Source organism: Oscarella lobularis, chromosome 3, assembly GCF_947507565.1.
Source record: "Oscarella lobularis chromosome 3, ooOscLobu1.1, whole genome shotgun sequence".
NCBI classification, from domain to species: Eukaryota; Metazoa; Porifera; class Homoscleromorpha; order Homosclerophorida; family Oscarellidae; genus Oscarella; species Oscarella lobularis.
In genome coordinates this window covers 3,900,923-3,917,132 of record NC_089177.1, presented here as the reverse complement: position 1 = coordinate 3,917,132, position 16,210 = coordinate 3,900,923, and the positions used below count along the sequence as shown (strand labels likewise).

At 44.5% G+C, this 16,210-nt stretch overlaps 7 protein-coding genes across 8 annotated transcripts; 6 read left to right on the top strand and 1 right to left on the bottom strand.

The window, feature by feature from the left end:
- LOC136185253 (phosphoenolpyruvate carboxykinase, cytosolic [GTP]-like) lies at window positions 1–2,424 on the top strand. The gene is made up of 5 exons (XM_065972343.1): window positions 1–106; window positions 157–414; window positions 516–703; window positions 758–1,143; window positions 1,198–2,424. Exons 1-5 carry the CDS (start codon window positions 72–74, stop codon window positions 2,332–2,334), a joined length of 2,004 nt encoding a protein of 667 aa, XP_065828415.1. The 5' UTR covers window positions 1–71; the 3' UTR covers window positions 2,335–2,424.
- A 97-nt stretch (window positions 2,425–2,521) lies between these two features.
- On the top strand, window positions 2,522–5,004 carry LOC136185254 (phosphoenolpyruvate carboxykinase, cytosolic [GTP]-like). The gene is made up of 5 exons (XM_065972344.1): window positions 2,522–2,770; window positions 2,836–3,023; window positions 3,082–3,159; window positions 3,207–3,517; window positions 3,795–5,004. Exons 1-5 carry the CDS (start codon window positions 2,568–2,570, stop codon window positions 4,902–4,904), a joined length of 1,890 nt encoding a protein of 629 aa, XP_065828416.1. The 5' UTR covers window positions 2,522–2,567; the 3' UTR covers window positions 4,905–5,004.
- On the top strand, window positions 4,979–7,021 carry LOC136185259 (tyrosine-protein phosphatase non-receptor type 2-like). 2 transcript variants are annotated; one of them, XM_065972350.1, is made up of 9 exons: window positions 4,979–5,119; window positions 5,178–5,274; window positions 5,339–5,403; window positions 5,457–5,591; window positions 5,653–5,784; window positions 5,838–5,992; window positions 6,050–6,104; window positions 6,156–6,712; window positions 6,767–7,021. In XM_065972350.1, exons 1-9 carry the CDS (start codon window positions 4,979–4,981, stop codon window positions 6,942–6,944), a joined length of 1,515 nt encoding a protein of 504 aa, XP_065828422.1. In that variant the 3' UTR covers window positions 6,945–7,021. The 2 variants fall into 2 exon arrangements, with proteins under 2 accessions (XP_065828422.1, XP_065828424.1); XM_065972352.1 differs by having other exon boundaries at window positions 6,762–6,865.
- A 22-nt stretch (window positions 7,022–7,043) lies between these two features.
- On the top strand, window positions 7,044–8,465 carry LOC136185265 (eukaryotic translation initiation factor 2 subunit 2-like). The gene is made up of 8 exons (XM_065972362.1): window positions 7,044–7,113; window positions 7,168–7,330; window positions 7,375–7,565; window positions 7,614–7,766; window positions 7,825–7,973; window positions 8,022–8,078; window positions 8,127–8,212; window positions 8,263–8,465. The coding sequence occupies exons 1-8, from the start codon at window positions 7,093–7,095 to the stop codon at window positions 8,436–8,438; spliced, it is 996 nt and encodes a 331-aa protein (XP_065828434.1). The 5' UTR covers window positions 7,044–7,092; the 3' UTR covers window positions 8,439–8,465.
- Window positions 8,466–8,499: 34 nt separating this feature from the next.
- Window positions 8,500–12,572, top strand: LOC136185251 (NEDD4-like E3 ubiquitin-protein ligase WWP1). Its single transcript, XM_065972341.1, has 21 exons — window positions 8,500–8,649; window positions 8,722–8,780; window positions 8,842–8,909; window positions 8,958–9,002; window positions 9,049–9,157; window positions 9,219–9,343; window positions 9,386–9,962; window positions 10,156–10,327; window positions 10,381–10,432; window positions 10,480–10,561; window positions 10,620–10,732; window positions 10,788–10,885; window positions 10,944–11,015; window positions 11,067–11,253; window positions 11,304–11,365; window positions 11,417–11,691; window positions 11,739–11,859; window positions 11,916–12,020; window positions 12,070–12,166; window positions 12,237–12,309; window positions 12,393–12,572. Exons 2-21 carry the CDS (start codon window positions 8,722–8,724, stop codon window positions 12,490–12,492), a joined length of 2,592 nt encoding a protein of 863 aa, XP_065828413.1. The 5' UTR covers window positions 8,500–8,649; the 3' UTR covers window positions 12,493–12,572.
- On the bottom strand, window positions 12,511–14,165 carry LOC136185263 (GPI mannosyltransferase 1-like). Its single transcript, XM_065972359.1, has 4 exons — window positions 13,334–14,165; window positions 13,028–13,283; window positions 12,879–12,980; window positions 12,511–12,825 (listed from the first exon to the last, which is right to left on the bottom strand). Exons 1-4 carry the CDS (start codon window positions 14,053–14,055, stop codon window positions 12,667–12,669), a joined length of 1,239 nt encoding a protein of 412 aa, XP_065828431.1. The 5' UTR covers window positions 14,056–14,165; the 3' UTR covers window positions 12,511–12,666.
- LOC136185264 (poly(3-hydroxybutyrate) depolymerase-like) lies at window positions 12,730–15,584 on the top strand. Its single transcript, XM_065972361.1, has 10 exons — window positions 12,730–12,866; window positions 13,558–14,088; window positions 14,138–14,262; window positions 14,320–14,615; window positions 14,670–14,813; window positions 14,873–14,978; window positions 15,028–15,070; window positions 15,134–15,259; window positions 15,311–15,336; window positions 15,387–15,584. Exons 2-10 carry the CDS (start codon window positions 14,015–14,017, stop codon window positions 15,494–15,496), a joined length of 1,050 nt encoding a protein of 349 aa, XP_065828433.1. The 5' UTR covers window positions 12,730–12,866; window positions 13,558–14,014; the 3' UTR covers window positions 15,497–15,584.
- Window positions 15,585–16,210: the final 626 nt, after the last annotated feature.

The following is a 16,210-nucleotide window of genomic DNA, read 5'->3' as shown; positions in this document are numbered from 1 at the left end:
GTTGAGTGACGTCATTGTACACGCGACCACAAGCGCTACTGTAACAATACTGTACAAGTGAAGAAAAGACGATGTTGAGACTTTGCTGGCCACGACAAATCTCTCGGTAAGTTGTCTCGCGCGAGAACAAAGTCATAACGGCTCGATTTGTCCTAGTTTCAGTCTTGCGAATCCGTTTGTGTGGTCGTCGCGAACTCTTTCGTCTTCGAACGTTCCACCGCTCACGCAAACGAGCGCCCAATGGAATAATCTCACCGAAGCGGCGCAGGAGTACGTGCGCAATAAGTTCACCCTGTGCGGTCCCAAAGAACTGCACATCTGCGACGGATCGGCGCGCGAAAATGAAATGCTGCTCGATTATCTCGTCAAACGACGAACGATCGAAAAGCTAACTCATAGCAACTTCGAAAATTGGTACGTATTTGCGTTCTCACATGTTCGCCTCGTTCACGTGACGCGGCGGCGCGAGAGGATTCTCTATCGCGTGAGTGTTTCTTTGTTTCTTTGTACTGTAGCTACTTGGCTCGTACCGATCCCCACGACATAGCGCGCGTCGAAGGAAAGACGTTCGTTTGTACGAAAAACAAATCGGACACCGTTTCACCGGTCAAGTTCGGCGCTTCGGCGTCGCTAGGCAACTGGATGTCGGAAGAGAGCATGGATTTTCTTCTCGAACACAAACGTTTTCCTTCGAGCATGGATGGTTGGTAGGGGGCGTGGCAGGGGTAAAAGCGGGGGCGTAACTATGTACGTATAGGTCGAACGATGTACGCAATTCCGTTCAGCATGGGTCCAGTCGGATCGCCCCTGTCAAAAATCGGTATTCAATTAACCGATTCCCCGTATGTCGTATGCAGCATGCGCATCATGACGCGCATGGGTCAAGCGGTGCTGGATCACATGAAAAAGAGCAATTCCGATTTTGTCAAGTGTCTTCACTCGCTCGGTCGATCTCAAGGAATGCTCGACTCGTGGCCCTGCGATCCGGACAACACAGTCATCGCTCATTTTCCCAATCGAAATGAGATCTGTTCCTATGGGAGCGGCTACGGGGGAAATTCTCTACTCGGAAAGAAATGCTTGGCATTGCGCATTGCATCGACATTGGCACGCAAAGAGGGATGGCTCGCCGAACACATGCTCGTATATATAGAAAAATAATAATAAATAATTTCTCTTGTAATATATATATTTTAGATTCTCGGTCTGACGAATCCTCAAGGACGTAAGAAGTACATTGCAGCGGCGTTTCCTTCAGCGTGCGGAAAGACGAATCTCGCCATGATGAGACCGTCCATACCGGGGTGGAAAGTCGAATGCGTTGGCGACGACATCGCCTGGATGCGATTCGACTCCAACGGCGTTTTACGTGCAATCAATCCGGAAAGCGGATTCTTTGGCGTCGCACCGGGAACGTCGATGAAAACGAATCCCTATTGCTTAAACGCCGTTCGTAAGAATACAATCTTCACAAACGTCGCGTCGACAAACGTGGATGGGCTAACGGGAATTTTCTGGGAGGGTTTGGAAGACGAAGTGAACCCGGAAGACGAGAACATTCGCATTGCCGCGTGGAACGGCATCCGATACAGCCCCAATTCCGATTTCCCAGGGCCAGCTGCGCACAAGAATTCTCGCTTCTGCACGCCGGCATCGCAATTAGAAATCATAGATCCGGCATGGGAAGACCCGGAAGGGGTCCCCATTGATGCAATTCTTTTCGGAGGTCGCCGACCGTCGACAATTCCTCTCGTCTACGAATCGTTTGATTGGACGCACGGCGTCTTTGTTGGCGCTTCGATGCGCTCCATGGCAACGGCGGCGTCTATTGAAGGCAGCGCCACAACGCGTCCCGTTCACGATCCTTTCGCTATGAAGCCTTTCTTTGGCTATAGTTTTGGTAAATATCTTCATCATTGGCTGAGCATGCGCGACAAGCCCGGCGTCAAATTACCAAAAATTTTCCACGTGAATTGGTTTCGCACGGAAAGACGACGTCATCCGCACGCCGAGGAAATGAAAGAGGTTTTCCTATGGCCTGGATTTGGGGAAAATTCTCGCGTTCTCGAGTGGGTTTTCAAGCGAACGGACAATGAGGACGTCGCTCGCTCTTCTGCCATTGGTTTAATGCCCAAACACGGTTCCCTCAACGTCAAAGGGCTCGACGAATTGACGGCGGATACCATCGAAAAATTATTCATGCTTCCCAAGAGCGAATGGCAACTGGAGACGGAAAAAATTCGCGAATTTTTTCTCAATCAAGTCGGCGACGACATGCCTCAGGAAATTTGGGATCAGCTTGACGCGCTCGAACAGAGAATAGAGGCAATGTGATTTTCATTATTATCGACTTTTCTGTTTTTTTCCTTATTCTGCGCGCACGGATTCATTCGTTATTTGGAGCCAATATATAATTTGGGTTTATCCGGGCTTCCGAAACCGGTTCGAGTGGCGTGACGTGACCTGTCCTAACCGGAAAGCGATTCAAACCGGTCCTAGTCGGTCCTGCACCCGCGCACGTGTATAAATAACACTTCAACGAACGTCAAGAGCAGTTTGCAACGACAATGACCGAGCTGAATATCGTCTACGGCTCGTTGGAGTCTCTTCTTCCCGAAGTTCGCGCTTACGTGACGAGCAAAGCGAATCTATGCCGACCCGATCGCGTGCACATTTGCGACGGATCGCCAGCCGAGTTTAAGCTTCTCATCGACGCAATGGAGCGAACGAGAACGATCAAGAAGCTCGACGCCGATCGCTTCGAAAACTGGTGACGTCATAGGGGGGGTGGAGACGATTTCGTGAAAGAAAACGTCGCTCGTTGTTTTTTCTTAGCTGGCTCGTCGATACGGACGTACGCGACATTGCTCGCGTCGAAAGCAAGACGTTTATCTGTACGAAAAACGTCGACGATACCGTTTCCGAGACGAAATACGGCGCTCTTTCGAAACTCGGAAATTGGATGTCCGTCGAAAGCATGGATTTTCTTCTCACTCGAAAACGCTTTCCCAATTCCATGGCAGGTAAAAAGAAAAGAGAAAAAATCTGTATAAATAATCACCAAGTCACGTGGTCTCTTAGGTAGAACCATGTACGTCATTCCTTTCAGCATGGGTCCGGTTGGATCTCCTCTGTCTAAGATTGGCATTCAATTAACAGGTAAAAATAATATTTATTTTTTAATTAAAATAATTTTGATGTTTCAGATTCTGCTTACGTTGTCACGTGCACGCGCATCATGACGCGCGTTGGCAAACCCGTTTTAGATTATCTCCAATCGCATCCCGACACGAAATTCATTCGTTGTCTTCACTCCGTGGGTCGTTCCATCGGAATGATGATGTCATGGCCATGCGATCCAGACAACACAGTCATTGCTCACTTTCCAGAACGCAACGAAATCTGCTCCTACGGAAGTGGCTACGGCGGAAATTCTCTTCTCGGAAAAAAATGCTTTGCCTTGCGCATAGCCAGTACATTGGCTCGAGATGAAGGCTGGCTAGCCGAACACATGCTGGTAAAAAATAAATAAATAAATATATACAGTAAACCCAAATTTTTAAGTCACGTGTTTTATTTCTATAACGCGCTATGCTTAATTAAATGACGTCATTGACTTTAATTTATAATAATTTTTATTTTAATTTAATTTATTTTTATTGCTTAAATGAAGTTATTAACGTGAAAATTTTACGGCAATTTTTAATTTAATTTATTTAATTATTATTTTAAGTTATCTAATTAAATTTTAATTAATAAATACATAGTTGATTTATTTTTTCTTTTTCTCTCAGATTCTTGGCATTACTAATCCTGAAGGAAAGAAAAAATTCATCGCCGCCGCTTTTCCGTCGGCGTGTGGCAAAACGAATCTTGCCATGCTTCAACCCACAATTCCCGGATGGAAAGTGGAATGCGTGGGCGACGACATCGCGTGGATGCGCTACGACGATGAAGGAAATCTCCGCGGCATCAACCCGGAAGCAGGTTTCTTCGGCGTGGCCCCGGGAACGTCAATGAAAACAAATCCCTATTGCATGAAATCTCTTCACAAGGACACCGTCTTCACAAACGTCGCTTACACGAGCGACGGAGGCGTCTATTGGGAAGGAATGGACGAAGAAGTCGATTTAGATTCCGTTCACGTGACCTCGTGGGACGGTCGTCATTGGACGCCGGAGAGCTCATTCACCGCCGCACATAAAAATTCTCGTTTCTGCACGCCAGCCAATCATCTAGAGACGATTGATCCCGCGTGGGAAGACCCCAAAGGCGTTCCCATAGCAGCGATTCTATTCGGAGGACGTCGTCCCGATACCGTTCCCTTGGTTTTCGAGTCATTTGATTGGACGCACGGCGTCTTTGTTGGCTCCTCCATGCGCTCCATGACAACGGCCGCCTCCTTGGAGGGAGTCGTCAAACGAGTTCAACACGATCCCTTTGCCATGCGACCGTTTTTCGGCTACAATTTCGGTCATTACGTTCAGCATTGGCTCGACGTAGGAAAGAAGCCCAATGCTAAATTGCCCAAGATTTTCCACGTGAATTGGTTTCGCACGGAAAAAGTTCCCGGCGCTCACGATCACAACAAACGTAAGGAACGCTATCTATGGCCGGGATTTGGTGAAAATTGTCGCGTTCTCGAGTGGATATTTCGACGTACTGATGAAGAAGATGTTGCTATCAAATCTCCTATTGGCTACATACCCAAACCGGATGCTCTCTCCTTGGACGGGTTGCACGAACCCGTCAAAGTCGACAAGCTGTTTGCCGTTCACAAAGACGAATGGATGAACGAAGTGGGGAAGATTCGCGAATATTTCGACGAGCAAATTGGTTCGCACATGCCGAAAGAAATTGTGACCGAATTGGACAAATTGGAAGAACGAGTCAAAGCAATGTGAGTAAATTGACAGAGCGACAAACGCCTTCGTTTTTCGTTTTTTTCTTTTTGTTTCTTGTGTGTGTGTGTGTGCGCATGAATGTGAGAGACACGCCCCCGGATGTAGTTGAGTGCGCGCGCTACGCTCCAGACAGAGACTCGCCGACGCCCCCCATGGACTTTCCGAACCAATTCGCCGATCTGGAAGCGGACCAAGGATGGGTCGCCTTGTTCTACGTTCGTCATCTCGATCGTTGTTACTTTTCCCTAGCCGCGACACGGTATCTACGCGTAGGAATTACACGACGAAGCGAGACGAAACGCCGGACCGCAGCAAATCGCCAAATTGCCACAGAATCGTACCCTAAATCGCTACAAAGACGTTCATCCAAGTAAAAATAGCGACATACGATCCTCGCGTAGCAATCTGCTAAAGCGATATCGGGTTATGAATAGTCGACGCGACGCGCGTCATTCTAAACGGCGGCGAAAACGACTACATCAATGCGAATCACGTGATAGTAAAACTCGTCGCGCGCGCGACGTGGCGCGAAGCACACATTCCATTGTCTAGGTGTCCAAAGTCGGTCGCGCTTACATTCTCACACAGGGGCCCCTCTCCACGACGGTCGCGCACTTTTGGCAGATGATATGGGAGCAGGAGAGCAGCGGAATTATCATGCTCAATCGTATCATAGAAAAGGGAATGGTGAGTGAGTGAGTGAGTGAATATAGTACATAATTAATTAACTTCTTATTAATTTAATTAGCGAAAGTGTCATCCTTATTGGCCAAGTTGCGAGGAAGAAGAGATTAATGAAGATGGGTTTAAAGTCAAGTTTGTTAGTCAAGAAAGCAGGAATTCTTATCAAGTTTCTTCATTACTTTTGACAAACTTATCTGTGAGAAATCAATTAATTATTATCATTATAATTATTTCTTTTCTTTTTTTCAGTTGGACGAGTCTCGGGAGGTTCTCCACTTTCATTACACTCACTGGCCTGACTTTGGAGTACCACAGACGTCAGAGGATTTTCTTGATTTTCTTAGTGCTGTACAAAAATCAGGCGTTCTATCCTCTCAAGTCGGACCCTGTGTTATTCATTGCAGGTAAAAATAAAATATTCACGTGATGTATTGTAATCAATTCAATCGCATTCCTCTTAGTGCTGGCATTGGTCGATCCGGGACATTTGTTCTGGTAGATGCTTGTTTGGAAATGGTTAGAAACCATTTCAATTTAATCAATAATTAAATACTGATTATGTTATAGATTCGTCAGTCAGGTGATTGCAAATCCGTCGATGTCCCAGCTGTTTTACTGGGATTACGTCAGCAACGTCTCGGCCTCATTCAAACGCCCGATCAGCTGCGATTTTCCTACAAAGCCATCTTCGACGGAATAACATATCTATTAGATATGAAAATTCCTGAACCGGAAGTTGACGAATCAGTGGAAGAAGTGGATGAGGAAGAGGACAACAGAGAAGGAGGAGGAGGATATCCTCATTTAGAGGCAAAATTACATACAACGAAAGAATGTGGCAATGACGACGACGACGACGACGACGACGACGACGACGACGCAGAACCACCGCCTCTTCCTCCACGAGATTGGGTGGATGAAGAAGAAGAAGAAAAAGACGAAACTAAGGAAACTGAAGAGCATGATGACGTCACTGGACAGCCACCAAGTAAGAAAGAGAAACTGGAGGAGGAGGAAGAAGAAGAAGAAGAAGAGGATCATGATGAAGATCCGCCTTTGCCACCGCTTCCAGATAAAGAAGAAGAAGAAGAAGAAGAGGAAAAAGGCAAAGAGCCGTCTACAAGGTAAGAAAAAATATTAATTAAAATATCTCTTTTATTTTTTCTCTTTGAGTGAAGTATGCTGAGACAAAGAGAAACGAGAGAGAAGAAACGCGTTGCAATGGAGGAGAAATTGAAAGAGGTAAAGGAGAAAATGAAAGAGAGCGAAAGTGGGAGTGGTTCATTTCCGGTTCGCGCACTGCTCGTTGTTGCAATTGGAATTGGACTTGTCTCCTTCTTTCTTTCTAAGCTTTAAGGGAAAAAAATGTGTTGATTCTCGATCATAGTCGTTTAGAATAGAAATTTTCGGCGGGCGGGGAGATTAAAAATGACGCACACACGTGGTTTCCCTAACGCACGCGATCACTCGTCTGACGCAATAGCATCGAGGAAAAAAACGCGAAATGGGCGACGAACTCGAGCTCGTACGACGTCCCTACGCCTCTCCGACGTCTCGTCGTAATCATCTCTTACTCTAGTTTGATATCGATACGACGAAAAAGAAGAAAAAGAAGAAGAAAACGACATTCGAAGACTTTACGAGCGACGATGTTCCTTCGCAGGACAAAACAGCGACAAAGACGGTCACAACAGAGAAAAAGAACCCAGAAGCCGACGACCCCAGCTCTCAAACAATCGAAAGTCAGCCAAAAAATACACGCAATCCCTTTAGAATCTTTTTCAAGGTCTAGAGAACTTGGACGACGTTTTCTCGTTGAAGAAGAAGAAAAAGAAGAAGAAGGTGATTGTCGAAGAAGCGGATCCCGTCGTCGTCGACGACGAAAAGGACGGAGAAGGCGAAGAAGCGGCGGTTCTTGCGGCGGAAGAACAAATCGAAGAAGACTTCTCTCTTACGAAGAAAAAGAAAAAGAAAAAGGTTAATTAATTTAATTAATTAATTATGTGGTTGCTATGACGACTGCAGGCTACTGTCGCTATCGATGACAATCCTATTGGAGAAGTGGATACAAAAGAGGAAGAGGAAGTGAAAGATGATTTGGATGACGATGACGACGAAGACGACGATGAAATACGAACAACGTGGGGAGGAACGGATAGAGATTATACATACCAAGAGGTATACTTAGTATTATGACTCTTCTCTTCATCTTTACTTTCTTTTTTTTAATTAAAAGCTCTTGGAACGCGTTTTTGAAATTATGAGAGCCAAGAATCCGGATATGGTCGCCGGGGAGAAGAAACGATTTGTGCTCAAGCCGCCACAAGTCGTGAGAATTGGAACAAAGAAAACGTCATTTGTCAACTTCACGGAAATTTGCAAAATGTAAGAGAAAAATAAGAAGGGTGAACAAATTATATTGAGAAATTTCAGGATTCATCGGCAACCCAAACATTTGCTAGCGTTTCTAATGGCTGAGCTGGGAACGAGGTATGCATGATACTTTTTTTAATTAAAAAATTTCTGATTTGTCTATAGTGGATCTGTTGACGGAAATAATATGCTCATTATCAAGGGACGATTTCAGCAGCGACAAATCGAACATGTTCTTCGTCGTTACATTAGTAATAATATACATGAATAAAAATTAAATAATTGATTATTTTATGTGTAGAGGAATATGTGACGTGTCACACTTGCCGGTCGCCTGACACGATTCTTCAAAAAGAAACTCGGCTGTTCTTTCTTCAGTGCGAAAAATGCGGTTCTCGATGCTCAGTTGCCAGCATCAAATCAGGCTTCCAGGCAATGACGGGAAAGCGGGCGGCAGCGCGCGCTAAACAGCATTAGTAATAAAACACGTGTTGTCTGACGTAACACCACGTGATAGAAGCGCATGACTGGAGTCTGCGCAGTGAAGTCTCGGACGAAAGGGAGTCCCTTCGTCGATTTGTTTGCCCGAAAGGCAGTTTCGCGCCGTCAAAGCCGATCTAACGTGCGTTTCACATATTCATTATTGTGAAACGCGTCGCGCAACGGTGTCATCGCGAGTTTCGATTCGGTAATTCGTCTTCTCGCCATCGAATCGCTTTCCTATCGTTTCCTACTCACCAAAGAGTCTTTTTTGTCGTAGATGGCCGAGTGCGAAGAGGACGGATTTACGCTAATTGACTCGAGTTCCTTAGGAAACAGGTCGAAACGCACTACATCTAACGCGCGCGCCTTCTCACCAACACGCTTCTCCCTTTCTCAGCACTGAAGCGGCATCGGCAACGAGGACAGGCAGTCGAAGAACGCGTCTCTCTCAAGTTCACGTAAAAGGTGGGCGTGACCTCGTCACATCCGGAAATAGAAACCAAATTCTTTTAGTCGTATCAGCGAAATTGCGCGAAAAAGATTTGGGTGGATGGTTTGGTACGTCATATGAAGTTTTCCTATGACGTCATACATTGGTACATAGGGGGAAAAGCGAGTGCCTACGTGGAACTCGTTTCCGATGGAAACCCACTCAGAAAAACGGACGTCGTCAAAAAGAATTGGAATCCTCGATGGGACGACGATTTTAATGTGTACGGGTCCCGGATGACAATTTGATTTCAATGACTTTTCTCTCTCTCTCTCTCTCCTCAGGCTTGTTACTTTGAAAAGTGTTTTGGAATTTCGAGTTTACGATCACAATACCGTGAAAGCGGACGTTGTCATGGGAATCGCCAGAGTGGACATCGACAGCGAATTGAGAAAAAATTCCGGAAAATGTATAGCGACTCATTATTTCAATTATTAATTTAATTCTTTAGTCTTGAAACTCTCGAAAACGTTGCAAATTCGTTGCGAAAAAGACGCGTCATATGTGGGCGATTTGGACGTCATTCTCGACGGTTTGGAATGCGATGTAAACGATCTCAATTCAGGACCAGAAACAGCTACTTCCACTGCCACTTCGGCCGCTACATCTCAAGAATCCCTTCCTCATCCACTCATAAATGTTTCTCAAGAGTCTTCCCCAATTTCTCCACCAAGAAGAGAAAGTCAAAGACCTCCTCCTCCTCCTCCTCAACGACCGCCGCCTCCTGCCGCCGCCGCCGCCGCCGCCGTTCCAACTCCGCCGCAAAGATCAAATGCAAGTCAACGTCAACCAACAAGCGGATCTCCAGCAACTCGATCGCCAGCTCCACCTCCTCCTAGCACTGTACCTCCCGTTTCTTCATCAGGGTCTACTCTAGCCACGCCCACGCCAGCTCCAGCTACAATGTCTCCTCCGACTCGTTTGCCGCCTGGATGGGAAGAAAGGCGCATGCCCACGGGACGCGTTTATTACGTTGATCACAATACGAGAACAACGTCATGGCAACGGCCTGAACCCTTGCCTCCTGGGTAAGGAAATGAGGCCAATTCACACACTGGTGACGCAACGTAAGAACCCTTCTCTTGATTGGCCCGCTTGCCCTTTGTGACATCACTCTCCTTGACCATATTTGGAAGTCACGTTACGTTAACGTTACGTTACGTCGCCAGTGTGAATCACGGCCCACATAGAGAGATAAATAGAAGACGGGGCGCTTTGTAGGTGGGAACAGAGGACAGACAATCGTAATCGCGTCTATTATGTTGATCATAACACGCGCACAACCACGTGGCAAAGACCAACGGCCCAATCATTGAGCGTCTATCAAGAATGGCAGACTCGTCAGCAAAATCTTTCGGCGCAACGAGAGAGAATGCAACAGAGATTCATTCTCGTAAAAAGGGAAAAAAAACAATGAGATAATCATAAGCAGTCTCTTTCCTCTAGACATCTCAAACGGAAGTAGACGACGGTTTGGGACCATTACCAGAAGGATGGGGTATAAGATATGTGTATTGGAATTTGGAGGGGATACTTTCTCTTTAGAGCGACGTGATCAGGGAGGAAGAGCGTACTATGTCAATCATTCGGCCAGAACAACTCAATGGGAAGATCCCAGAAAACATTCGTATGTACACGCCCCCCCCCCCCCCCCCTCAATATATAATATATCTATGTCTCTCTAGTCAAGTTGGAGCGGCAGCCAGTCAGGCTTTGCCTCCCGGATGGGAATTAAGAAAAACGGCAGACGGAAAACCATATTTTGTTGATCACAATACCAGAAAGACAACATTCGAAGGTGCAACAACAAAAATGTCTCCTCTTTCCCCTATTGTTGCTAATTCAAATTGTAGATCCAAGAGGATCCGGGATCCGAGGCCCTTCAGGGATCCCCATTGCCTACGAGAGAAGTTTTCGTTGGAAAATTGCTCAATTTCGACGACTTTGTTTTGTGAGTGTTGCCATAGAAACAACGCCATCACCGCCACCACGTGACTTTCTTTTCTAAGGCAAACCAACTTCCCAGTCACGTGAAGATTAACGTCACAAGAAATACGATATTCGAAGATTCCTTCGCTCAAGTAACGAATAAAATAAATAAATAAATAAATAAAATAATTTTTACATATAAGATAATGAAAATCAATGCATACGACTTGCGTCGTCGCCTCTACATCATTTTTGGCGGGGAAGAAGGCCTGGATTACGGCGGTCCTGCGCGCGAATGGTTCTTCCTTCTTTCCCATCAAATGCTCAATCCCATGTATTGTCTCTTCGAATATGCGGAAAATACAAACTACAGCTTGCAAATCAATCCAGGCAAGAAAAATAAATACATTAATAATTAATTTTTAATGACGTCGTCGCAGCTTCTTCTATTAATCCGGATCACATTTCCCTCTTTAAATTCATCGGACGAATCATCGCCATGGTAAATATAAAAATAAGATTCAAATCTAATTATACATAATTTCCTCCCTAGTCTCTTTTTCACGGAAAATTCATAGACAGTGGCTTCTCATTGCCCTTCTACAAACAAATGCTCGGAAAAGTGTTAACAATGCGAGATTTAGAGTCCATCGATCCCCAACTCTACAATTCGCTGACGTGGATCGAAGAGAATGACGTCGATGAATGCGATCTCGAAATGTATTTTGAAGTCGACTACGATCTCCTGGGAGAAGTCAAAACGCACGTTCTGAAGGAGGGAGGAGAAGACATCAAAGTCACCGAAGAAAATAAAATTGAATATATAAAGTTAGAGTGGATAAATGATTTGGATTAGAATTATTTATGTTTTTTAGACTCATGACTGAGTTTCGCTTCAAGCGCGGCGTCGAAGAGCAAACGAAGGCTTTTCTAAGCGGTTTTAACGAAGTCGTTCCTCTACAATGGTTGCAGTTTTTCGACGAAAGAGAACTGGAGGTACACTACGTAGAAAGTAGCAGAAAACAAAAGAAATTCGTCTTCTTTATCGTCAGGTAATGCTGTGCGGAATGCAGGAAATCGACGTCGCTGATTGGCAGAAAAACTCGGTCTACAAAAACTACACGAAGAACAGCAAACAAATCCAGTGGTTTTGGCAGGTAACGCACTAGTCGTAGCCTAGGAAACGGGGGTGTGACCTTTCCCCAGGCGGTAAGGTCATACGATAACGAACAACGAGCTCGTCTTCTTCAATTCGTCACGGGAACGTGTCGTCTTCCCGTGGGCGGGTTCTCCGAATTGATTGGTCAGTTTATTCCCCCACACATAAACTATTCTAAATTCTACTTTGCGCACTTTTGCGCACGTTTGCGCAGGGAGCAACGGATTACAGAGGTTCTGTATCGAAAAGGTTGGCAAAGACTCGTGGTTGCCACGAAGTCACACATGGTAAAAATACACGTGATTTAATTTAATTTAATAACGCGCTAGGCTTAAACGACGTTAGTGACGTAAAACTCTTTTTTCCCTAGCTTCAATCGTCTCGATCTTCCTCCCTACAAAACGTACGATCAGCTATTGGAAAAGCTCACCTTCGCAATCGAAAACACGGAAGGATTCGGACAAGAATAGGTGGTCATGTAAAGATGGATATAATAGCGGTTGATTATTCGGTTTTACACGCGCGAAAATGAATTCTCATTTGTTATGTACAGCTGTCTAGTAGTTCTGGTGGCGGCAGTCTGTGTCTATTCTGTTTGTTCTGTAGAATAAGAAGAAAGCAAGCAAGCAAGCAAGCGTCTTTATCTAATCGCCTTTTGGCTGTCTTATATCCTTTTGGCATTTTACTATTGTTACAGCGATGGCTGTGTTTGCTATGAGAAATACGAGACTTCCTAGCCAGATGAAGACGAAGCTATTCCAGCCTTGGAATTCAAGGAAATAAGCCGGAGCAAGCCATGCACCCTATAGGAAACAAATAAAATAAATATATAGTCAAGTGCAAGGTGAGTTTGTACTTGCGCTGCAAGCCAACATAGAGCCATAACTAAACCAGTAGCGAGCCTTATGTCCAACGTAGGAATTATTAGAGGAAGTAGCCAAAGATACCAGAGAAAATACTAGAGAAAAAACATATACTTAATAAGTATTAAACCAATTACTATACCTGAGATGTGCAGACTTTGTTGAACGAAACGAACAAAAAAGTCTGTAGAAACGAGCACAAAGATACAGAGTAATGATAGCGATAAGCAACTTGTAGCAGGAGAGCCGCTTGCGGAACAAAATTCATCAATTTCACCGCCAACAATTGCGAGTCCCCTTCCAAATAAAATATATAAAAATAAGGCGAGAAATTGTGACGCGTGTCCTTGCGAAGTACGTGATAGAACAAAGTCTCACGTAAAAACTCGCTTCCGTAACTAAATCAAATAAAATTGACCCCTGGGAATCATCTACGTAGTTGTGTTACCAGTAATAGGAAAAGACAGTAAACGCTATAGTGGAGAAAAGCGCAGTAAAAGCGAATATTGTTCTTGCTTGAGTGGGCCATATTTTAGTAAGGAAAGCGTTTCGTTGCTGCACTTTCTGATCAATGTATAGCCAAAAGGAGGGAAAATAGATTATGGGATAAAATTTGAAGTGGATTGCGGTTCCGTAGAAAAAGCCTGCCAATAGAATTTTCTTTTCTTGTAGGAAATAGATGGCAGCGAGAAGGAGAAGTCCGAGAATCGATTCGGCATTTCCTCGCGTCGAAACAGTCAACGTGAGCGGATTAAAAAGCCAAAGAGAAATACACCATTTTCTCATTCGATAACCAATTCCCTGACCAATTAAAATTTTGTCAATGAGAAATCCGACGACAATGTCGCAGACGCTGAAAAGAATTTTTCCAAACGACGGAAGATAAGTATTGGGTAGAAGCATGAAAGCCAAGAAAGGCGTATATCTGTATGTATGCCTCTCGTAGGGAGAAAGTCCTCGACGAACGAGAGCAGCGGCATCTCCAAACACTTCGTAGTCGACGTCGGAGTACTTGACATTCATGTAAGAATCTTGCACGTAGCCATACAATAGGAGAATCCCTCGAACGAGAGACGCTAGTGCAAAAGTGCTCAGCATTTGTGACGTCAAGATAGCGCACGTTGGCGTCATGCTGCTGCAGGATTTCGTAACACTCCTTTTCCTCTTCATTGCGCCGCATTCTAGCGCAATTTCCCTAGAAGAGTAGGAGGCAGAATCTCAGTTATCGCTAGTCGACTAGATTAGTCTATAGCCTAGAGCTAAACGTCAATGAAAAGCAGATTTCGGTCTCCGGCATTTCGGCGGGCGCCTTCTTCAGCGTTCAAATGCACGTCGCCTTTTCAGACGTCATAACAGGAGCTGGAATACTCGCTGGAGGTAAGAAACAGAAATCGAAGACTTGAAAACGAGAGATTGATGATGAAAAGTCTATAGGACCCTACTATTGTGCCCAAGACGACGTCCTAATAGCTCTAGGTCCTTGCATGGTCTCTCCCGAACAAATCGATGTATCTCAATTGGTATCCATCACGGAAGCGACTGCTGCAACAGGATTCATTTCGTCGACGTCCAATCTAAAGAATTCCAGAGTTTATCTTTTCTCTGGAACACGTGACACCATTGTCAAGCAAGGATCCGTTGTCAAGCTATTTGAATACTACGAGAAGTTCGTTGATGACGTCGATATGAATATCAAACGCGTCTTTAGCTATCCAGCTGAACATGCCATGGTATGTCATTAATTAATTAAAAATCCTTCTATTTGAATCTAATTCATTAATTAGATTACAGATGATTATGGATCTGCATGCAATTATAAAGGAGTGCCTTATATTAACAACTGCAATTATTCTGCAGCTTTCGAAATTTTAAATCACATTTACGGTGACGTCGAATATGCGTCTTCAGCGAAAGCGAACAGTAGCAACGTAAAACTATTTTTGGACTACAGTACCGTGATTTTTTTCTGCAAATATTTTCCTTCTAGATTGCAATGTTTAATCAAACGAAATATTTTATTGATCCTCACCTCGTTTCAATGGACGACACGGGCTTCATCTACATCCCAACAAACTGCAAGCAGCGCAATTCCAGTAAGAAAGAGCACTATAATCTATAGTGTAATGGGTTGATTTTGACTAGAATGCAAGTTGCATGTTGCTTTTCATGGCTGTAGACAAGGATAGTAAGAACAGCTACTAATTATTTCTATTTCTAACTGTCAAATCAATGTTTTTTACAACAACAGCTCCATGTTGAATAGAACGTTTGTTGAGCATGCCGGATACAATCAAATTGCGGAAGCGAATGACATCATCATTTTGTATCCACAAGTCTATCCAACTGCATTGAATCCACGCGGATGCTTTGACTGGTATTCATATAATTAGAAAGACGTTTGCGTTTAAATATTGTTTGATTTTAGGTGGGGATATTCGTCTCCAGCTTACGGTAAAATAAAAAATCTGCACGATTTGCTTGATTTTGAACTTTTTTCTTAGCTTCAAAAGACGGCTTGCAGATGGCAGGCGTCAAAGAAATGATCGACGACTTGATTCGATCGGATTCTACAAGTGGTGCAGAGATTCCTTTTAGCGCGCGTTGTGATTGATTACTTTTATAACGAGCCCACTCCTACGGATGCTTCTGCGCAATTTACATTTTACAGAGAGCGTGTGCCGTTCTCGCCCTTGTCTCAATTGTTTCTGTAGCCCAAGGCTACACTCCTGCAACGTCTGATGCTTTTCGACGTTTCATCTCGTCCGATCAACAAAAGAGGCGTTCGAAAAGTCTAATTTTTCGTACAGTTGAAAAATAATCGCGCAGGCACTCAGTCAGACATAGTCAAATCGTACAAGCTTTGTTTTAATTTCTATTAATTTCTGCACTGACTCACTCTAAATAGTTCTTTTTCTCATGATGCCGTCTCTAAGGAGTCAGGTGCGGTGGTGGCGACGGCGGCGGCATTGGTTCTGGCAGCTTTTCACAAACCATAGCAAACAGGTTGACGTCTTTGTAAAAGAATTTCCGCCAATAAATTTCAAACGCCATCTTTCTATAGACGACGTTACAAAAGATGAAGTAGATGTTGAGTGTGTCTCGAACATCGTTGTGGGGAGGACTCGTTGTCAGTTTGTAGGCAACTTTCAAACTATCTCCAAACGCTACCCAAAAATTGTCTGCCGCAAATAGTAGTAAGGTTGCCTTGTAAAACCACTTTTCAGCACCCAACCGAAGAAATGTCGGCTCTCGAAAGTATATGAGCAGAAAAAGAAGAGTGTGAGATGAAAGCTTTTGGCTTATCCATAGCGAGTAGCCGTACTCC